The 23,925-nt window shown below is 36.4% G+C and overlaps 1 protein-coding gene across 4 annotated transcripts in view; it reads right to left on the bottom strand.

Annotated features, from left to right (window-relative positions):
• Positions 1-1,922: 1,922 nt before the first annotated feature.
• LOC117435534 (rho GTPase-activating protein 28-like) overlaps positions 1,923-23,925 on the bottom strand; it is a 68,751-nt gene continuing 46,748 nt past the window's right edge. For 2 of the 4 annotated variants that reach the window (XM_059015519.1, XM_034920832.2), the window contains exons 4-15: positions 19,441-19,519; positions 18,148-18,296; positions 17,499-17,664; positions 17,315-17,406; positions 13,807-13,884; positions 12,430-12,589; positions 9,531-9,613; positions 8,067-8,264; positions 7,685-7,825; positions 7,109-7,236; positions 6,383-6,447; positions 1,923-5,099 (exon numbers count right to left, since the gene is read on the bottom strand). In XM_059015519.1, coding sequence (XP_058871502.1) covers positions 5,008-5,099; positions 6,383-6,447; positions 7,109-7,236; positions 7,685-7,825; positions 8,067-8,264; positions 9,531-9,613; positions 12,430-12,589; positions 13,807-13,884; positions 17,315-17,406; positions 17,499-17,664; positions 18,148-18,296; positions 19,441-19,519 — 1,431 coding nt within the window. In that variant the 3' untranslated portion in view covers positions 1,923-5,007. The remainder of the gene's footprint in view (positions 5,100-6,382; positions 6,448-7,108; positions 7,237-7,684; positions 7,826-8,066; positions 8,265-9,530; positions 9,614-12,429; positions 12,590-13,806; positions 13,885-17,314; positions 17,407-17,498; positions 17,665-18,147; positions 18,297-19,440; positions 19,520-23,925) is intronic. The other 2 variants (XM_059015533.1, XM_059015526.1) reach the window with 2 other exon arrangements.

The following is a 23,925-nucleotide window of genomic DNA, read 5'->3' as shown; positions in this document are numbered from 1 at the left end:
ATATATATATATATATATATATATATATATATATATACCTGTATTAGCCCAAATATAAGGCAAGGTTTTTTTTTTTAATGAAAATAAGATTTGAAAAATACAACTCGCCTTGTCAAGTCAAGGCTGTTGTAGTACAGCATACAGTAATGAAAATGTAAAATTAATATTTTTTCTATTGATAAAATCTATACAGAAATGTACTGGTGTGTTTGACCTGCAAGATGCAATTTAATACATTGTTTTATTTTAAATGATAAGCAGGATGGAAAATACAAAGCTCTGTACTTAAAAGGAGCTTTGATGGAAGAACACAGAACACACGAACAACCTAAACACTCTTATGCAGAGGCTTGGTCAAACTGTGAACATTCTGTACCAACAAGTAACTATCTGATGTAACTATCACTATTACCTGCTGTATTATTGAATTGTGGTTTGTAAAACTTGTACTTTACTTGAACAAAAGTTATTGTATTTCTTGCTCTTATTGTATTACTTCTATTGTAACGCTTGAAATGTTTTTGCTTACGATTGTAAGTCGCCCTGGATAAGGGCGTCTGCTAAGAAATAAATAATAATAATAATAATAACAAGTAAAAACTTTCCAATGGAAACTTAATGTTTTGCAAGGATATTTTCGACGTTTGAAATCATTTTTTGACCAAGGCACACACCAGACCTCAACCCTGACTACGAGAAGCTCAGCAAGTACCTGCAGTATCTGGCTGAGAAATATGAACAGGAATCTGAAGCAAACACGGCAGTGGTTTGATCATGATATGGGGGTGTTTTAGCAGTTCAGGGACTGGAGACAGTCATGTGATTTGAAGATTGAATGAATGCAGCAAAACATTCTGCAAAGTACAATGATACCATCTGCTCGTAGGCCAATTGGCAGAAAGTTTACCTTCCAACACGACAATGACCCAAAGCATACGGTTAAGTCAACTCTGGAATTCTTCAAGAAAACAAAGTTCTGGACAGGCCTTTGCAATCACCAGATCTAAATCTAATAGATATGCTTTGGACAGACCTGAAAACACACTTCTGTCTGAGCTGAAGGAAATATGCAAGACAGAATGAGCCCAGATTTCACCAACAAAATGCAACATACTGGTTAATAATTATAATAAATGTCTGAAAGCTGTAATAAAAGCAAAAGGAGGATATGCAAAATACTAAAGCAGGGGTGCCAATAAATTTGTCATGATAGATTATTTGTTAAATTACTAAAAATTGTATATTTTGCTTTTTGTTTTATTAAAAAAAAGTGTTTAAAGTTCACTCAATGCTTTAATCAGTTCTTTGAATTATGGTATAATAAGCGTAATGTGCCAATACTTTTGTCTGCAACTGTAGTTGCTACAGTACATGGTTCAAAGTGAGGAATACCGGTCATGAATTTCCTTCTGTGGTGCTGTATGTTTCTGCTTCCAATGTGCGAGAGGGAAGCGTGAGCACAGAATAAGAAAATGCCAAGTAAAGTGTTTGGGAGATCTTAAGTTTCTTTTTTAGTGCTTCCGCATACCCCAGGAATGCATGTCTAATACACACTTAACTGGGTTCAGATCCAGGGATAAAGTATGCATCAGAACTGGAGGTGTGTGAAGTTTTCAAGGAACCATCAGGGCACTCTATTATTGGTAGATACCCATCAGGAACAAAATGATGCTTTGAAACTGAATCTACCAAGATACTGATCCTGGGTATCACTGCCATGTAACCTTGGCCAGCACAGTTCATGGATGATTCCAGTTGAGACCGTAATAGAGAAGATTTGGACAAAGTGACAATGTAACGTACAGCACTGTAGAAGATGAATGATACAACTTGAGACCTCTGGAGACTTTTTGAATATGTGCTCACACTGGACTGTTGGTCAGCCTTTACACACATTACAAATAGGGATCAAAACAAGTGCATGGTAATACAAAACAGGTTTTTTAATACTGTATATATTTTAAAACAATGGTAAGTACAATATACATTTTTTACAAATGAATTGTGTGTAGTGTTTATTGACTGCAATGCAAAACATTTTTTTTCATTGTATACAAATCATACCTTTTCTTTTTACCTGAACCTAGTGGCACAACTGACAAATACACTTTATACAGTAACACCACAAGTTTTTATCACTAGTATGATAACACATGAACTTGTCTGAATTTAGATTTCCTTCATTTTGGTTAAAATGCATTTGACTCAGGCCTTTGAAAAAATAAATGCAGTTGATTGAAACATAGTAAAAAATAGTTATATTCACTTAAATGAGTCAGAAAAACAAGTATAACTAAAATCCTCAACACCACAGACTGAATGCATTATTATATAAATAAAATGTAAATAAAGCCAATCTAGTTTACATAAGGATACAGCAGTAAGAGTCCTATAGACACCATACTGTAATTGTTGGAGGGGCAATACAAACAGCATTTCAATTGGGCCACTCCCAGGCAATAAAAAATGCATTCTTCATAAAATATTAAATGTAATTATTATTGATGTTTTTATTTTTTAATGTTCCATTTGTCAAAAAAACCTTTTAAAATGACATAAAACATTATGGCCTGTCATTAGACCAGATCATTAGAGGTGGCTTAATGTGAACTGTGTCTCTGTGGTATTGGAATGATGAACAAATGTTTCCGGACATATTAAGTGCAATGCAAAACAGAACCACCACGGGATTTGGCAGAAAGTGCAATTGTTCTGATTTTAATCAGAGGCAAAGCATTCTGAGTAAGGCTCTTGATGATGTGATGTGACTACAGTGGCCTCTGTTTACCTTAGGCAGGCCTAAACCTCTGACTGGGCGATTCACAGTGGTATGTCCTAAATTCACAGTAGTTTCCTCATAAAGCATTACATCTGTTATAGATAATCACCCAAATGTTCCACAAAGGATGACAAAACAGTACTTCCTCCCTACTTCTGTAGGGAGGTCACTAGAGTCAGATATTTAGTCATAATCTGTAAAACAGTAAGAGCATCAAGAGTAAGCACTTAATGCAAACAGTCAAATATGAACCAGGTCAATTCATGAACATGGTGGGGGGAGGTATTTATTTAATTATTTGTTTATTTAGCAGATGCCTTTATCCAAAGCGACTTACAGAGACTAGGGTGTGTGAACTATGCATCAGCTGCAGAGTCACTTACAACTACGTCTCACCCGAAAGACGGAGCACAAGGAGGTTAAGTGACTTGCTCAGGGTCACACAATAAGTCAGTGGCTGAGGTGGTATTTGAACCAGGGACCTCCTGGTTACAAGCCCTTTTCTTTAACCACTGGACCACACAGCCTCCAGATTATTAATCATATTTATAATCAATTATAAAAATATATATTTTTTCTTCAAACATTATGTATAATCATAAATTGGCTTAAAAAAGGTGCTCGGATTGAAATAAATGAATTTGCCAACAGCAATGCCCCAATTTCCTTCCAAACAAGCAGGTTTGAACTCAGAGGTCCCATTACTAATGAATGTTAAATGACCAGTTTCAAACTGTTTTCATCACACGCCTCCTGTTTAAGTGACTGACTAGTTTAGCTCTTTCAGTGACATGCAGTGGTTCCCATCCCCAATCCTGGTCCTCTAAAAACTCAAATAGAAATAAAATAAAAAAAAAAACTCAACAGCTCTTTTATGTCCACTGTTACAATAAAAACAGTTAATTGTCGCTAAGGACTACTGTAATGTAGCATTTAGCGTATGCAACTTTTTGATCTTAAAGGTCCTAAATGTAATCTGGATCCGGCCTTTGGTGCTAAACTGACTATCTGTCAAAAAATGGCTGCGGGGAGATAAATCATGCAGCCTCACAGATCCTATTGTAGAGGGCTTAAGACTTACATGGTACCGTCCTAACAAACTAGTAAACACACCTGCCAAATTTAGTGTTGTAAAAACTTGTACAATAACAAGGCTTCCTGTGACAGTAATTGCTGATCCTGCAATGCAGACCAAGTATCAATATTTCCAGCACAGTCGCAAATAGTTTAAAACAGTATATATGATGTAGCACACTGTGATGAGCAGAGATTGAGCAACCTGGGCTGACTTGAACTGGGTTTTTCTGTTTAAAAGTCCATTGTCCTACAGCAGTCCATTACAAAGTCAAAATGACCTGCATTTCACACTTGGCAATGGTGTTGGACGTTGTTTGAAAGCAACAGAAGAAATGCAACACTACAGTACAGTAATACATATAATTCAGAGCTTTTACAGGTAGTTGGAGCTACCTGTTAAAAGGACTATATATGACAGACAGGACAGTAAAACACTTTAGTTGTTCTGCATGTGTACATTTAAAAAAGCTGTGCAAGGGCAGTGGTGTACAATTCTTTTTTTTCTTTAGTGTTGGGAATAAATATCTTAGTTTCATGTTCTCAAGCTCTTAAGTTTATATGTTATTTATAATGAAGTTGCTTGTGAAAAAAAAGTCTCCATCAGAAAATACAAAAAAAACATTGGATAAATAAGTGGTATAAATATTGCATGTACATCTTTTTACATCCGTGTTTATTTTGCATTGTCAGTGAAAAGGCTTTCAGGCATTTTTTCATACAGGTATCCCCTGCAATTAGGAAGTAAAAACAGCAGAGGTAATAGCTATAACCGGCAAGCTGATATGGCATTGACTGGATTTCATTGCTTTATCTAAGTTTTCTTTTGGCTATATTTTGAAAACTACTCCAAGTAGAATATACAACGTCATGCAAGCAGTAGTTCAAATCTGTATATATTCCACAGGCTGACGCACAAGCACAGTCATATATATAGGTGGACTCTGGTTTTCCAAATGGTCAAGTGTCTGCAGGAGATACTGACCATCTGTCTGTGGCAAAAATATCCTTTAGAAACAGGTGGTGTGTCCAAACCAGCATCTGTTCAGTTGCCTTCATCTCAAATCCACCAGCATGAGATCCAGACATTCCTGTAGGGCGCAGTAACCAGCGCTTTCTTAATGAGAGGGGAGTATCTGCTTTTCCATAAAGCTTCATGTTGTTCTGGGCTTTAAAATCCATTGACATTGCGGATTCACATGGTATAAATCTAGGAGATACGTTTCTGGATCCAGGCATCGCTCACCTGCAATTACATAAGGTTTTCAGTGTTAAACCTGCCCAAATTCAGTGGAGGCAAGATTACTGATGGCACTGATTAAATCCAGTTTTGCATTTTTAATGAGTCCCAGTGGAAAACTGCAGTATTTTGTTTTTAAATCTGCAAAGAGAAAAAAAATGTTCCTGCAAAGAACTTGTTAAATTCTGCGGCAATTACTTTCAATGAAAAATAGTGTTAGAGTATTAATAAATAACAAAAAGTAAGTCACAGGTTAAGTAAGGAATAACCCACCACAGTTAGATGCAGGCCTATCTGACACATACCTGAGTGCATTGTGAGACAGAAGGCCTGGGTGGGTTATTGCGCTTATAAAATGGTTCTAGGATTATTTTATGAAAAGAAAACAAAAAACAATAGCATTTTAAAGTGTAAATTAAGTTTTGTGCAATGTATCCTTCCGCCAGCGTAAAATAGTTCAAATACTTTGTCTTTAGATGCTTTTACTGAGTACATTTCTTATTTATTTATTTTTTGCAGTCTCTTCTCAACATGAAGATCCAACAAAACCGATCTCCACCGAAAATTTTGATCCTGCAGTTCAGCGGAATTTGGTACTTTACAGATTTTTAGATTCTAATGAAAATAAATCCAAGGAAATTGACTGATCTTCAGAAGGGATTCACCACTAGCCATGCATAAGATAATTCTTACTGCACAGTCATGTGATCTTGTTCAGCCAATCAAAGTGTTTAATTTATTGAAGCCATTTTATAATAGTACTTATTTGAGGATGTATGACATACAACAGGTTGCTTCACACTTGAAAATTAAAGGTTGATTTTGCGTGTTTTTCCGTGTTCGCACAATCTTGTTTTTCTAGATGGACTAATTAGCCAAAATGTTCTTTCTACCTGATATAGTCTCTTATATGTCAAGTCAAGGATTACATTTCAAATCCTGCTAAGGTATAGCAAGTTATACTTGAAAACAAAACGAAAACAAAGCAGCAAAATTAACATAAGAGGTTTGTGAAAATGTATTGACTAAAACAATAGAACTATTTTCAAAAAATACATTTTTGAACTTAAAACTTAAGATAATGTTCTGTTTTGTCAAGTTATCACATGTTCTCAGAAAATGAACAGACAACACAATTTATAAAACTATTTAAATTCAGTTTTTATAAAGTAAATAGTCAAAGAAAAAGGTTAGCCAGTATTGAAACTCAAATACCGAACGCAGTCCAACAGCAAGTGGTTAACACAAATTCTTGAGTTAAAAATAACTTAAAATGAATGTGAACTTACCTATATTTCCACCAACTTCATAGAGATACTGTTTCTGTCTTCTAACTGAGCCCAGGGACCCACTGCTGAAAAGCAACAAAAAACGCACACTGTTAAATTAAAGTAAATGTGCCGCTATGGTCAGAATTTTTATTAATCACCTAGAATCTTAGGATTGATAAATAATTTAAAAAAAGAAACCTATATGAACACAATTTAGATATTTTATTTAACATCATGTAATCAAAGAAATTACAAAATGATATTGCAAAAGTCTTCCGGAAGCCACAGTATTTCATGTTAGATTATAAAATGTTACATTTTTTTAATTTGTCAGTACTGTGTATGGAAAACTACACAAAGCAGTATGTAATTCAATATGTTAACATAACATTATTTATTTTGCAGGTTTCACTCAACTTTATGAAGCAAAATTAGTTAATTCTATAGGGTAATGAAAAACTTTTGGCCATAGCTGTAGTATTATTTTTTTAAAAGATTAGGAACCTGAGCCTTCTATGATCATTAAGCCAAAAACCTTTTTTCATGTTACCTCCAAAATACAGCTGCCTTAGCACACACTTTATTTATTTAGTTTAAATATTATGTACATCTTTTTAAACAACATGGTCCAACAACAACCAAGGACTAATAGCATTAAGACAAGGCTCAACCACAACCACCTACTGCGATTTCAAAAACAAAAAAAAAATCAATAATCAATAATCAATACTCCCATGCACCCACCTGTTTTCACAGTCAAATCGAGCAATAACGTCCATGGCTTTTGTCTCGTTATCAAGTTGGATCGCCATGGAAACCTTGGCATGTTGGGGAGCGTGAACCCGTATCACTCCCCGAGGTACGTCACAGAGCTGTTGGCACATTGAAGAGAACTATAATTTCTTAGAAAACTGTTACTTTCTTTGATTATACAACACATTACTCAAATAATGCTACAAAGTCTAGAACTATTTATGCTAAAAAGTAATATGCAGATGTCAGCATTTGATTAGGTTTTTGCAGAATGAAATAATCACGGGATAGAGGTTAGCGAAATCATGTTAAAAAAAAACAAAACAGTTTATGTTTCCTCTAGGGAATAAAATGCTTTAGAACGAGCACATGGAAATACAGTGATAATAAGTGCAGTGATATTATTTATATAATGTCATCTTTGTGAATGACTCCTCATATTTAGGTAGTCAACAAAAACAAATAATAAAAATGAATCCAGTAGCAGTCTGTGGACAGTTTTCTTCTCTTCAGTTCAAATTCTTAGATTGTTTGCATGTGAAGTATGGAAACGATAAGACAGCATACCTCGCTCCTCTCAGTTTTTTCTCTTTCTGGGTTCCAGAAGGTTCTCAACAGTTTTTTTTTACTTTTGTCAGAAGCTTGGTGTTTCTTGTTCATAGCAGCTTCGTTCATTTTTCTAACATGAGAGATCATAAAGTATGGGACCTGGAAAAAAAAAAAAAAATCACAAGAAACTAGAGGGAGAGCTCTGAAAATAGAATATTTGGCAAGAACACCCCAAATCCACACAATATAAGTTCACTACAAACTAGTTGAAAATGAACTAAAATGACTAACTTGATTTTTAGATTGAAGTTGTAGTTATTTAAGGACTGTCTAATTCAATAGACATCATATTTCACAATAAATGTGCAGGTCCAATAAGTATGTGTTTTTCAGTACTCACTGTCCAAAGAATGTCCTGGTACTTCACAAGCAATCGCACAACATGTGCTGCACCAGCTGCACCCTGCATTTCCTGCGGGTTGGCAGTTTTGCCTTTGCACATGAAGAGGTTCGGGGCAGCGATCATGGACACATTCCATAAACTCATTCTGTTCTTCTCCTCATTAGCCACCACTTTACTGAGGAACTCTAAGAAAGCCTGAAAAAGGAGAAGAAACTCAACTTTAGCATTTATCAGCTCACTTTTCCACTGAATTTTTTTCTTAGCAAGAAACATCAGAACTTCAGCATCGATTGCGAGTTGGTATTGAGAATAAGTAATATCAGCATTAAAAATAAATACTACAGCTATATCCTATAATGTGCAACTATCTCAGTAGTGCTAAAATGTAATATTACCAATAGATCAACTAATCTCTAGTGGGGTTAGCCACTCATACAGCACACAACCCTTTGACATGAAAGCCCATGCAATGTATGACACCAGAGGCCATATTTCCAAAGTGTCTACTCCTGTTTTTTGAAAGAGGTCTGTTAATATTTTTCAAAACTAGAATCAAAACAACTCAATTTTTTAACATTAAGATGTATTTTTCTCCTTTAAAAAAAATTGGAGTTCATTAAAATGGAGGCAACACTTTGAAAATATGGTCTTGCAAATGTCCTTTACACCCAGTCGCTTGAAAATTTGCCAAAAAGTTGGGCATTAGGCTGTAAAGTTTAAATGTTACATAGCCAGGGATTCAATCTAAAGTGGTCTGCAGGCGACCCAAGATTTAAAAATGTGGACTTCATAACATAGATCATGAGTGCAAATGCGGACTACGAATTGTTAGAAAAAATGTACAACTCACACGAAGGAGGAGGATAGCGGTTTAGATTTGAATTGTATTCGAATGGTGATTTTTCTGATCAAAAAATGTACTTTAAATGTTCTAAAACTAGATAAAAAAAATTCAAGGAATTTAATTGAATTAAAAATGTAAAAACAATTCCATATTATATGTCCTAGGTGAAAGCACAGCTTTTACGATGCTTTACCATACTGACACCTGTGCTATCACTATGTCTTTGGTCTGCTTTAATATGTATGTTTTCTATATTTACTTTCCTATGATTTTAGCATGGTACTGAACCATGGTACTGAACCATGGTACAGCACGGATGCTGGGAGCGAACTAGCAAACTTTCACACCACAAGCAAGCTCCTTAACCACAATGCAAAAGAGCCAAGCTCCTCTTGTATTTGTGGTTATAGAGCTTTTAATCTCATCTCATTGATAGTCAGAATCTGTACACATGTACACATACAGATAAGACAAAGGTGTTTGTTGGGAATACAAACGCAATAATGTGAAGACTGCAAAACATCGGCACGGACAGATTTTAAGCAGGATAATTAGCTATTGCCTTGTAGTTTAATTCATGTACTGAAGATATAATTCTGTCCAATGTGTAAGTGTACCTTAAGCGTGTCCCTGTTGGGTTCAGGCAGCAACATGATAAGGAGATGCAAGGCTTGTAGCTGCAGCTTGGATGGAGAGATATCTGAAAATAACAGCAACATTAGAAAGGGATTTAGCAGTGCAAAAAGATAACTTAAATGCATCATCCAGGCTCACTGCCAGCTTATCAGTGTTAATGTTGCAAAGCAAAACAAATTACATTGAAAAAAAAAATCTAAATACAGACAGGCCAACAAATCAAAAGGAGAATCAGCTGCTTGAAAAGGTAATATCTGACATGACTCACTTCTCATGGATGTTGGTATGTTTTTTTTTGCGATTTGGTTTCCAGAGCCTTACAAAAGTGAAATTAAATTAAAGAGGATTTTTTTTTTTTTTTTTGGAAGATCAAGTTACATATTAGATCTAAATTCAGAGCACACTTAAGTACTGAAACACTTTGTTTATGGTTGCATTGTCTTTTGTAATTCCTCACATCCTGTGTAAGTGAATACATGTCCAAGGAGTACAAGGGCCTAGACTAACATAATGCATGGTCAGTCATGTGCTCTCAAATCGACCCACTTCATCTTCCAAGGTAGATGCATTCTACCGGCAGCTACCTGCGTACTGAACCACTGCAGTGTAGTGAGAGAATGAAGCAATGCCTGGTACACAGGCAATATCCTAGGTTGCTAGACTCCTGTACTGCTCAGTAACATGCTGCCAGCATTTCTGAAAACCTGCATACAAATCCATAGAGCTTGTATTTTATGTTTCACTTTTTACATTTCTCTTCTTGTGCTTCAATATAGGTATATTTTAATCTCCTTATGTGGGGCAAAGAATCAATTTCTAGGAATCTGAGGGAAGCAGTGTTTTTTTTTGTTTTTTTTAATAAGTTGCCAATTATTTTCATTATTTTCTCCCAATTTGGAATGGCCAATTATTTTTTAGGCTCAGCTCACCGCTAACCACCCCTGCGCTGACTCGGGACGGCAAAGAGGAACACACGCGGTCCTCCGAATATATATATATATATATATAAATTATTTAACAATATACAGGTTCAAGCTTTAAAGGTTTGTAATATATCAGTGTAATTCACTTTGGCTAATACCTTCTTTAATGTTTAAAGTGATAAATGATCAGTATGCATCCTGGAAGTTTAATTACATTACTTCTGGGATCAATTGGGTTTACAGCTGCTACCCCTACTAGAAGGACCAAGATATGCGGAAAAGATGTAGCTACAGTTGCAGACAAAAGTATATATTTTTATTTTATTTTTTAAAATGCACTTAAGCAATTTAAAATATTTGTTCATTAAAAAAGTCTATAAAAATGTAAGAGATAATTTAAAAAATATATTCATGGATTGAATACCATTACACAGTAACTAAGCAGCATTATAAAGTCAGTAGCCAGAAGAAGTGTTAATTTTTCCAACATCTGTTAAAGAAGACCGTTTTGGCAACACAGCAGATAATGGTCACGAGAAAAGTTGGATTCACATTTGAGAAAATCACATTGTAGCAAACTACAACAAAGGAAATGGCTACAGAACAGTATCGAAGAAATCTGGAATACAAATTAAACTAAAACGCTTGAAAAGAAGTGGACGTCCAAAGAAAATTACAGGTACAGCAGGTAGCAAGGCCTTTGCTATTAACCTTGGATTTTTCTTTGGGGACTACAAAAAATCCAAGATTAACAGCAAAGGACTTAAAGAAAGATTTAGAAGTATCTGGCATAATGGTGCATGAAAGAGCTGTACAAAAAAAATCATAAAACAAATTTGCCAACAAATATGAACAGGAATCTGAAGCATTCTTCAACAAAATTCTCTGGTCCAATGAGACTAAAATATAACTTTTCCCCAAAAATGGAGCACAGTATGTTTGGAGAAAAAAAAAGAAAAGCTTTCAATGAAGAAAACCTCATACCTACAGTTAAACATAGAGGTGGTTCGATCATGATATATGAGTGTTTTAGCAGTTCAGGGACTGGAGACATTCATGTGATTGAAGATCACATTAATTCTGTACAATGGTACCATCTGCTCATAGGCTGATTGTCAGACAGTTTATCTTCCAACATGAAAACAACCCAAAGCATTAGGGCTCAGTCAACTCTGGAGTTCTTGAAGAAAACAAAAGATAAAAGTTCTGAAATAGCTTTTGTAAATCAACAGATCTCAATCCAATAGAAATGCTTTGGACTGATCTGAAAAAAACTGCAGCCAAGCATTGTGTATCCAATCTGTCAGAGCTGCAGGAAATATGCAAGACAGAATGGGCCTAGGTTTCACCAACAAGATGTAACATACTGGTTAAGAATGATCATAAAGTTTTGAAAGCCATAATAGAAGTAAAAGGAGGACAAAATACTAAAGCAGACGTGTCGATACTTTTGTCACAAACAATACTTTAAATTAATTAAGCTTGTTTTATTTAATAAAGATTATTTGTTAAATTACTAGAAATTGTGTATTTTGCTTTTTGTTTTATTATTATTATTATTTATTTCTTAGCAGATGCCCTTATCCAGGGCGACTTACAGTTGTTACAAGATACCACGTTATTTTTACATATAATTACATTATTTTTTACACATTATTTTTACATACAATTACCCATTTATACAGTTGGGTTTTTACTGGAGCAATCTAGGTAAAGTACCTTGCTCAAGGGTACAGCAGCAGTGTCCCCCCACCAGGGATTGAACCCACGACCCTCCGGTCAGGAGTCCAGAGCCCTAACCACTACTCCACAGTGCTGTTTTAATAAAAAGTAGTTAAAGTTTACTAAATGCTTGTCCTTAAATCTGTTATTTTGAATTATGGTATAATAAGCATAGGGTGCCAATACTTTTGTCTGCGACTAAGTATCCCAGACACGTTAATTTCAGCTTACTCACTTTCCACTGCATTAAAGGCTGGGAGATACTCCACAGTTAGCAAGGGATATGGCAGCTCCCTGATAAACATCTTCAGCAGCCCAGCTGCGTCATTGTGCCTCACTTGCTCCCAGTCAAAAGTGTCTTCATAGAACTTTGCTTCCAGCTCTTGACGGAGATTCTGTGGTCATAAAGGCATGCATTCAGAACACGCTCAATGCTGCATCTATATTGCTTTGAAACAGGAGCATGATGTATTTAAAGAACAATAAACCATATTCCTCTCTATGGTAGCATTTGTAATAATTAAAACATACATTACCAGAGATAATGACTATGGTTAACAGCAAATGGTTTAAAAACCTTACTACTTCCTACAAATGGGTGCACAACTCTGAATGTCGGGTCTACTTTGCCTTGAATCAATCCCCATTGTGGGGACCCTTCATTTCTAGATCCAGGTATGCAGGTAAAGTGATACCAGAAACTAAATCACAGCCATGTGTATATGGAAGCTGTTATAACCAAGATAAATGTAATATTTTAAGGGAGCATATTCATCTGGACTTGGGTGGTGGTAGTAATGTTGGTAGTGATGGTGGGGGGGAGTCGAGTACTGTGCCTCACAATAATACAGTGTAAGAGATGTGAGAAGATTAAAGCTGAATCTATTTAGCTGCAGCTCCCTGTCACTTGGTTGTGATGTTCCAGGGAGTTTTGGCTCTGCAGACTACCACGCCTGAAGCATTCAAACAGCACTGCTGCAATCTAGGAGATGTTTATGTTACCACCCAGCATATCAAAGGGACAATCACACAATGACATCATTTTCTGGCTAAGAGACAGGTTTAATCAGATCAAGATGGATGGTACCTAGAGCAAAGGTCTGAAGATAAAATCAACATCCTTCAGTTTATAAACAATATAATTTGGGGCAAAACATTAGCAGTGAACACTGTAGGGTCGGTAAGGCTATAATAATAAATATAAAAGAGGAAACCTGGAGATTAAAATAATATAAAATGTGTAAAAACGGAAAGAATGCTTTTTTGTTGATAACAATGGTAATTACCACATTGTGGCTGCAAAAGAGAATTTTCCCATAAATCACTTGGTTTAAGTGGATGTTAATCACATTGATGTCGTTGATCTAGCTTTTACAGATTCAAAACGTTTCACTACAACAACCAGCTATGAAATAGTTTCTTGTACCAATACAGAATAGTTGTACAGAGACGCCTCAAACTCTTTTAGCTCATAGAATCTAAGGACCCAATAAAACAGGAGTTCTCTGACACACAGAAAAAATGTCATGTATGAACCCTGAAAGTCTATACTGAGGAATGCTGGTTTTGATTGAATGTGCTGTATTTGGTTCCAGTCTGAGGTCACTCTTACCTTCACCCTTGAGGCGGACCCTGGCACTCTCAGGATTCCTTCAGTCTGTAAACCTGTTTGTTCCAGCTTGGACAGCAGCTGAAAGGTGTGGACGTACAATGTGGCATTTTCATTATAACAATAAAAGATAAGGATAACAAGCACCTTTTTACTCCCCCCCCCCCCTCCCATTGTTGTTGTTTTTTTTTTTTTTAAATTTAGTCGTTGCCAATTAGTTTTTATTATTTTCTCCCCAATCTGAAATGCCCAATTATTTTTATTTTTAGGCTCAGCTCACCTCTACCACCCCTGCGCTGACTCGGGAGGGGCGAAGATGAACACACGCTGTCCTCCGAAGCGTGTGCCGTCAGCCGCACGCTTCTTGACACTCTGCAGACTCACCGTGCAGCCGCCTCAGAGCTACAGCATCGGAGGACAACGCAGCTCTGGGCAGCTTACAGGCAAGCCCGCAGGCACCCGGCCAGACTACAGGGGTCGCTGGTGCGCGGTGAGCCGAGGACACCCTGGCTGACCTAACCCTCCCTCCCCCCGGACAACACTCGGCCAATTGAGCGCCGCCCCCTGGGAGCTCCCGTCCACGGTCGGCTGTGGAATAGCCTGGACTCGAACCGGCGAAGTCCAGGTCAGAGAGCGCATCCTGCACTCTAGCGAGTGCTTTTACTGGATGCGCCACTCGGGAGCCCACCCATTGTTGTTCTTAAGAACGTTTTTTGGTGGTTTGCCATCTGGGATGCAAAACAAAAAAGGTAATTTTCTTACTCCTAGTCACATCCTAAAATACATTGTTACAGTACACTTTTGTCATTCAATTTATGGAACAGGAAAGTGTTTTTTATTGTACATGTAATGTATATCGAGTGGTTTTATTTATTACATTTTTGTCGTATGTTTCATCATTTGAAATCTGGGATCCGGTACGATCTACATCCATGCCGGTATATCAAAACATAGTGAAACACAGAACCAACTCATTCCCAATCCTAACTTTTGATCAATAATAAGACTAGAAACAGACAATACTCAACATATTAAAATTGGTTACACTAAGCAATCCTTACTTTGGAACAATAGTAACACAAAACCCTGTTTTTTCACAAACAATCTGGTAATAATCAGGCATTATATTGTCGGCCTCTAATGGAAAAGCATGATTTGCATGCTCATGGGAGGCTAATTGTATCCATAAAAACAAACAAATAAACAAATAAACACAAGCAACTAATAACAGAAAGAAAGGCAGACGTGGTATTAATTACCCCCCACTACCACAGCACTTCAGAATGTGTCCAACTGAATGTTTGCCCTGTGTGATTCATGAAGGGGATTAATGAATGTATACAGTCTGTGTCACTGAACCGAATGAATGAAATTGTTAAATAACACATGTAAATTGTATATGCAGTAGAAAGCTATTGTCAAAGGAACTGGAAAAGGTTTGTGGTTGATTTAGTTGCTTCTAGTAGTACCTAGACTATGAACTCCTACACTTGAGTACATGAATAAGATTCATTGTTTGAGTTAAAATGGGTCTTGTTCCCCTTCTGGGGTGGGAAGTGAAAGTCCATTAGAGAATTAAACTGGAGTACAGTACAAAGGTTATTACACTCACTGACCTCAGACAAACATCCTCAAATTGAATTCATCGTCCTGCAGCCACACAACCTTGTAGCCTGATCTGATTAGATCTGAAATGCTTAACAAGGTTGTATATGTGACCTGGTATAGGTGATTCATTAAGGAGGCACTGTTTGGGGATCTATCCTTCATATGGAATGTTAAGCCAAGGTTCTTTCTACTGTCCAATATATAAAAGTGTTAACCCTTCTGCTCAGGTTTAATGACAATACAAGCGGATACATGTCCTATTCACTGGCAAATACAGTGGATATTTTAATACAGTGGAACTCCGTTTATCCACGTGCTTGGGGAGATATAGGTCCATGGATGTGTGAAATCCGGGGATAAATGACATTGCGTGTGACTAGAATATGCATGATTAAATACAGAAACTAGTAATGTAAACCAAATGAGCATTTACTGGAGATGTATGCAATACAATATATATTACAAAGACAGAAAAATGTTTAAAATTAGTTTACTTTGACAGATACTCCTAGCAAAATCTGTTCAAAATGTGATACACCTCCAACCCTGCTTCTGTTATAAAAAAAAAATACTAATAAATATACTAAAAAAAAAAAAAAAAAAAGCTACAAAGCTACAAGATCATAAGACATTTTATGACGAGAATAAGCTATTCAGTCATTCAGAGCTCACAATTTTCCTAAAAACGAAGTCGTGTGGCTAGCAGCTATAAATATCACAAGGTATTATCATTAATTTATTCCATGCTTTGATATTAAATAAAGGTAGCCAAGTGTTGCTAGATTCTGGGATCTGAAACAAAAAATACAATTCTACTTTTTTTTTTTTTTTTTTTTTTTTTTTACTTGAAAACTAAATAAACAAGCCTGCTGTGTAATTTAAATTCATCTTACATTTCAACAAAACCAACTGAAGTGTTTTTTTTCTGTTTCGTAACAGCTTTTTTAAACAATTCATATCTGCAAGTCATTCTTTTGAACCTTGACAAAGTCCATCAGTCTTTTGTTTCACTGAGGCAAAATATGTTTACTAAGGAACTGCCTCAGAACTCATTTTAAAGGATCCTTCTGCTGTTCATACCAAGACATGAATCCTCGCTGGTGTCTTGGTGTCGACTCCACGGGTTAGACGGACGTATTCATATTCATCTTTGTGTGTGTGTGTGTGTGTGTGTGTGTGTGTGTGTGTGTGTGTGTGTGTGTGTGTGTGTGTGTGCATTAAGTCTACATTGGCAATAATGTACTGTATTTCAGAGATAAAACTCGTCAGGGAGTCGCGGATGAACAGGGTGCGGATAAATGAGGTTCTACTGTATTTCTAATACTAAGTATGTGGTCATTCAAATAATTTCCATTTAATGCACCACAAGCCTAATCAACATTTAAACTTTTGGCCTGTTCTGGGGGAGACTGCTATGAGGAAATTTCCCTAGACCGTGCAGGGTAAGGGCAGGTATGACAAATAAGATCACAAAACTAAGAAGTGGCATCCCAGGTCAATTTAACAGGTGCGCTATGGAGTTCTCCTTCCAACAACATAAAAAATAACATTTCACTCAGCTAAATACAAAGGCTCATTCTTCAGCTGGAAATTAATATGTAAATGTTGATAAGGATGTGTCAGCTGTTCTGACTAATTCTGAAGGACTAAAACAATGAAACTGGTTTTGACAGAAACCAACCAACTAATGTCTAAACATATGATAAACAATTCTCTCTCTTTCAGAACATTTTCTTTATTGTCCCCCACCTCTTGGTGTACCGAGAAACCTAGGAATTACATACAGCACAATATATGTTCATTATATGACAATATATGACAGCATGTGTATTAGCTGGTCCCAGATGTGAAATACAGAACAGCATGATAAAAAAAAAAACCCTGAGATAAATTTCTTAGGTACCTTTTTGAAAATTAAGGGTACTTTTGAACCAGGAAACTTCTTTTGGTCATTCTCTAGTAGTGTTGTGAGGGGAACCCCAAAGAGGCCACATTCTGAAATACAAAATGGTTGTGAATGATTTCCAACATGCAAGAGCAACGTGATATGAGTGCAACGTGAAAGCCTTTTTTACTAGGCCACCCACCTCGTACTTTACTCTTCACTGTTCTGTTTCGTTTCAGTTCGATTCCCAGAGCATCAAAGTAGGCAGTTAACTCGATCAGCGAGATGTAACCAATTTTCTTCATATCCTCCTTAGACAGGTCTCCTACGATTGTGAGCCCAAGTTTCGCTTTACGAATCAGAAACTTCTGAAGAACAACAATATTGTGTTTTTTTAGTTGAACAATCTCTTACAAAGTTTACTACAGTATTTGTGCACCATATCTTTACAGTTTTACCATGCTTTTCCCATTGTTACACTATGGACTTACCATAGTGTACCCTGATTTGCCATGTCTATTACCGGTAATATACTTTACCACACCTTGTTATTCTTTACAATGCTTACCTCTGCTTTACCATGCTTTATTACACTTCCCTATGCTTTTACTATGGTAAACCTATTGGGGATGTAAAATCATAATTCACCATACAGTTTATCTGATATGCCAGACATATCATGAATTATGTTTCTTAATTCCATATATTGTGCTGTTCCTTGAGAACATCTTAAAAAACACGTTTGTGAAAGAAAAAAATGAAGACAAAGTTAACCAAATCACAAAAAATCATTATACTCAGCATTCAAGAGATGGTCAGGTTGATTAATCACATCCAGGGTGTTTACTTACAGGCAAAGTTGCATCATCCTTCTTTATTCTCTGGATGCTCCGGCAGTCTTTCCTAAGAGCACACTCCGAGTAAGGCACTTCAAAGTTCAACTCTTCTAGCAATGACGGGCTGTCTTTGCTCAGCTTGCAATCTGATGCACAGCTTTCCACTTTAAATACATATTTTAAAAAGCCAATTAAAATACTGCATAAACATAAATACAGAATCTCAGTAAGCTGTTTTTTCTTTTTTTTATTACACAACACTTACTATAATACACACTTGGCAAAGGCCAAGCATGAATGTCCTGAGCAAGCAAATTGAAATTAGAAAATGACTGTAGATTAATGTAATAGTCCTAAGGACACGGTACAGTTTTAAAGCCTTCATCCAAGCTCCATGCCCAAGCTTTAAGCAGTGGAACTGTTGTTGACTAAATGCAATTTGATCAAATGCACAAACATATTGTGTCTGCAACCTAGCCATGATTACTTACTAATGGAGCTGAACTCCTGGGAAGGGAAGACAGTGATAACACCCACATGTTTCAGAAATATGTTTTCGGTTGGTAATAGGAAGCAAGGAAATGTTATCTAAGTAAAAATGAATTGTGGGTTGTCAAGTTTATCCAGGACACCCCTCCATTCTAATTTTACATTTGAAAGAAGTCTAAAAGTGTGCATAAAATCACAGTCTACTGTGGAAGTATACTAAATTGCAGACATTAGTTAAACACTTCCTGGACTGTATATATATCTATTCTGGCACCAATGCTCAAAGCACTAAACAATACTACGAAAGTTTCATTAAAAAAATTTAACAAAACAAAGCAACATCCATTTGAAACAGAAATAGCACAATACAAAATCGGCATGATGCTCTACAAATATGGGTTTAAAAATTGCTTTTGAAAAGGTACTGCTTAAACAAATTCTACTCCTCCTAACTACAGTGAACATAAATACCTTCTGGCTTCTTGGATTTCTTTATATGTGACTGATGTTGTTGCTGTTTTTTTGTTTATACAACTCCGCCCCCCCACACACAATTGAGTGGGGATGAGAAGTTTAGTAAAAGCAGGCTTGTTATATACTTGTTCCAACGAATACCACATCCTTTGAACAGGTGACCACCAACTGAGTCAACTTCTATGTTAGCCCTATTGCAAAAATCATATGTATGTTTCGCTCCTATTACAGTACATTACTAAAATAAAATATAGCACCCCAATAATCTCTCAAATCTCTGGCTACTTCCATGAATTGTGATATTTACTGCATGTTTAACAAAAAGAAGCTGACTAACACACTTACATCTTCCTGGAGCCCGGAAAGATAGCTTGGATGACAGCTGAATGCTGTTAGGTGAACCAGCTCCCGGGCAGAATACAGGCTGTGGCAAAAACAAACAAGAGTGAGCTTCCAACACCCAATCTACTATATCAGTACATCAACATGTACATTAACCAATAAATAGTAATGGTGTGACCTTGAACGTAGACAGAGACAAACCAGCAATATAACAACAGTGGATAAAAAGGGTTGTAGGACAGCAAACATCTGTAATGAGGGAATATTGGAATAAGAGAAGAAGTGAACTGACCCAGGGCTTGTTACAAGCTACAAGTGTTGATTAACACACACACACAAACAATTGTTTCTATAACTATTATATACAACTTTATTGTTAATATAAGTTACAAAAGCCAACCATAAATGATCTATTCATTGGGAATTTTACTGAAAAGACGGAAATGGTTGATGCTTCATTGGCTGGGATATGTAGCTTATTGCAAAGACAATTCAGTTTGAAATGGCTTTGCAGTATATTGGAATTCTGAGATCTGGCCTGGCATATGATTTTTTTAAGCAGGTGGCATGATGTCTATATTCAGACTGAAGCACAGTAGAAACTCAATATGATACAGTTGATTTCATCAATGAGGTTTTGTTTGTTGTGCCATGGAATACAGAAGGCAGACCTGGACCGCTCATGGTCTGAAAGCTCCTCAGCATTAACAGTCTATAACCACACACATACACACACACACACACACTATACATACAGATACAATCTGATGGAAGACATATTCCCATGCAATAGGCTTACTGTATGTTTCAGCATAAATACACACATATAAACATGCCAAATATAAAAGTAATGATGCCATTTAAAAAAAAAATGTATTCATACAATTGCTGTTCAGTGATCCCCCACCCCCATTTCCTGACCTTTTGAACTCTGAGTAAAATGTGGAGTTCAGTATCTGTATTTTCACACATTAACTGTAATTGTATTCAGTTAACAAATGTGTTCTGTTAATTGAATGGACTGACTTACACTATAAAAAGTTGAAGTCTAACTCTGTGTTCAATAAAAAAAAAATACATACTGTATATTCAAAGAGCTAAAAGTGAAAAATGTATGCAGGCAGATAACACTGGAATGAGCTGCTGACATAGGAAAAAATGACCCTAATGTAGGTATCAGTTTGGAGTGCTGCAGGTATGGTGGCCATCAACCAGGGCCTGTCAGGTTTCCCTAGTAACATGCTTGCACTGATGTCATGCTAACATGGAAAACATGATAAGGCAAGATTTAAAAAAAATAAAAAAAATAAAAGGATTTATTCCCACTGAAAATGAAATCTGCTATAAGGGACCAGGGCTTCTCAAACTACTCACCCTGTGGCTGCTGGTTTTCATTCCAGCCAAGCTCTCATTTATTTAACTATGCCCTTAATTGAACTAATAATTTGCTTAATTAGACCTTTTTACTTGTTTTCAAACAGTAAAAAGGTTGCAGTTCAAATTACTTATAAAATGTTATAGCTAACTTGAAATATGCAACTGTTCAAGAGCTGAAAACAAGTACAAAGGTCTAATTAAACAAATTATCAGTTAAATTAAGGGTCTAGTTAAATAAATGAGAGCTTGGCTGGAACCCTGTACACAAATAAATACATAAATACATAAAACAAATAATAATAATAAAAGTAGATTTATAGCTCTGTTGTAGTCAGTAAACTAAACCATGGTATTTGAAAATATAAAGACTGATACTCACTGTAAATATTTTCCTTTAACCAATGATTCCACAAATACAAATTATTCCCAATCATAGACTTTTTCCTTAGTGTGCACAAGCCACAAAGCCATGAGGATTTCACCTGTGATTGTCTAACCCAGTCACATAATGTACTGAACGCCAACTGCAAAAGTTATACTTTTTACACCACTCATCTGCTCTACCTTCATTCTTTTTTTTTATTTAGTAGTCGCCAATTGATTTTACCAATCTGCAATGGCCAAATGTATTTAGGCTCAGCTAACTGCTACCACCCCCGTGCTGACTCGGGAGCAGTGAAGACGAACACACGCTGTCCTCTGAAATGTATGCCATCAGCCGACCATTTCTTTTCACTCTGCAGGCCCGCCATGCAGCCAACTCAGAGCTACAGCGTCGGAGGACAATGGTCTCTGGTGAGCAGCGAGCCGAGACACCCTGGCCGACATAAGTCCCCCCCCCCCCCGGGCGGCACTCGGCCAATTGTGCACCGCCCCCTGGGAACTCCCGTCCATGGTCGGCAGTGGAATAGCCTGGACTCGAACCGGTGACCTCCAGGCTATAGGGCACATCCTGCACTCCACGCGGAGCGATTTTACCAGATGCGCCACTCGGGAGCCCCTTCTACCTTCATTCTTAACAATGTTTTTACAGTTGAGACCAGTAACCCTGGTTTTCTCACTATTTGTTCTCACTGTTTGTGTAAGATGTTTGAAGGTTAAGGTAAATCATGTCAGTTCTGAGAGGGCAGTTTTATTGAGAAAAGTGTACCTTTTTAAGAAAAAATCCCCCCACTCATGTCAAACTTAGTTCTGCCGAAATACATTTCCTAAAGATGCAGTTTGTGGGAAGGAAAATAATTCTGGTCTATAAATCTAAAGAACAGATGTAATGTCTTTCTCTAGCAAAGATGTAGCTATAACAGAAGCCATGAACACAAAAGTGAGTCATCGCAAGGCAATTCATTGGAAAAGAATGTGCTTACATGCATACACTTTCAAAACACATACTTTTAATATATCTGCTTACAAATCATGACACAATGAGTAATACTGTGTATTATAAGAAACTGTAAAACTGAGAACTCCTTACATGACAAATGCAGTGTTACCCATAGACTGATTTTGACAGTTAACTTTTTCACTTAAAGGAAAATACTGTTTTTGAGTCTCTCCTCAAACACTACAAACACCAAATACTCTGATACATAGAAATACACTGTACATCTTTGCCTGTCTCAGTCTGGTTCTCATTGATTTAGCCTTGAATTATTTCAAGAAACCACTTCAGAGTAGAACATTTATGCCTTCATTACTTCCAGTTGCGTCCTCATTAAATTTGAATTTAAGTTCTTTAGCAATACTGATGTAGCATCTCAGGTGTTCCTATCGAGGCCGTAGTTATGTGACTTTGTTGTTGGAATTGTGTCATGACCTAGTTAATGACACACAAAACCTCTTATGACAAAGCTTTTTTTATTCACTACCTGCACTCTTTAAAATTTTACAGCTGTAAATTTACATTGTAATTGAAGCTCTGCCATGCATTTACCATAGCTTATCATGGGTCTTGAAGAAGGGGTAACCATGTCTTTCAAACTAATTTTCTTGTATCTCAGCATCCCTGCTATGGATACATTTTCCTGGCAAAAAGGCACTTTGGTACCATTCAGTGAGTAAAAATTGTAAGGATATTTTAGCTAAAACCTCCCGACAGAAGGGGTCCAGTTTAAAAAAAAAGGTTGAAAACCCCTGGATTAGGATGTTAAGGGAAAAAGCCGTTATTTATGTATGGACTGATTTAAAATTGAATTCACAGTTAAGCACTTCAACATTCCAGCGGGCATCTATGCAAAATGGAAGCCTGCTAGATCTGGAAGCTGATTGGCTGTTCGCACTCAATTGTTTTCTAATTTTTTATAATACTCATATGTAATTTTGTATATAGGGCCTTGACAGACCATGTGCAGTATGTGTATATTATAGGAACATTATGGTCCCCTTATCGTGGTGCTGAAGACCTTTCTGCTTGCATGTTATGAGAAAAGAACGATATGGATTATTTAAAGTTTTGTATATAAAAATTAGGGAGATGTAGACAACAACTTCCCATTTAATATAAAAATGACTGGGGAAAAGGACACAAAACAGCAAATAAAGGAGGAAGAGTGAACGTAAAAATAAGAGAAAGATCTACCTGCCATTGTACTTTCTGTCTGAAGGGTGGATTCACTTTCACAGTGATGCAACACCTCTTTTAGCCACTATTTGACTAAATATTAACTCATAAAAAAACAATACATACATTCATATTGCGCATAATGCAGACCTTTGTTTCTTGTTAACCTCATATTTGAATATTTGAAATCTAACGTACTATGCATGTAAACTTTAAACTGCATGGCACTTCCTGGTTTAATGCTGTGTTGATCTGCCTGAAGGAAAGTGTTGGTTTTAAAAGTCAGTCTGTATGATATGGGGTAGTATATTATGTTGTATTCTTTCAGCAAACAACAGCATGGAATATGTTTGTATTGCATAGTAAGTACAGACTTAAAATCAATAAAAATGACTTACTCTAAACCAATTCCAAACAGTGGACCAAATATGTGCAGATATTTTACAACATGATAACTCACTCAGATAACCCATAGCAATAAGCACTCCAGTAGATTTTATACTAAAAGGCTACAATAGTATATAAGACTAAGGGGTAGATGTACTAAAGTATTG

The sequence above is a fragment of the Acipenser ruthenus genome, chromosome 3 (genome assembly GCF_902713425.1).
Source record: "Acipenser ruthenus chromosome 3, fAciRut3.2 maternal haplotype, whole genome shotgun sequence".
In the NCBI taxonomy this organism is placed as follows: Eukaryota; Metazoa; Chordata; class Actinopteri; order Acipenseriformes; family Acipenseridae; genus Acipenser; species Acipenser ruthenus.
This window is presented reverse-complemented; position numbering and strand designations above follow the sequence as displayed.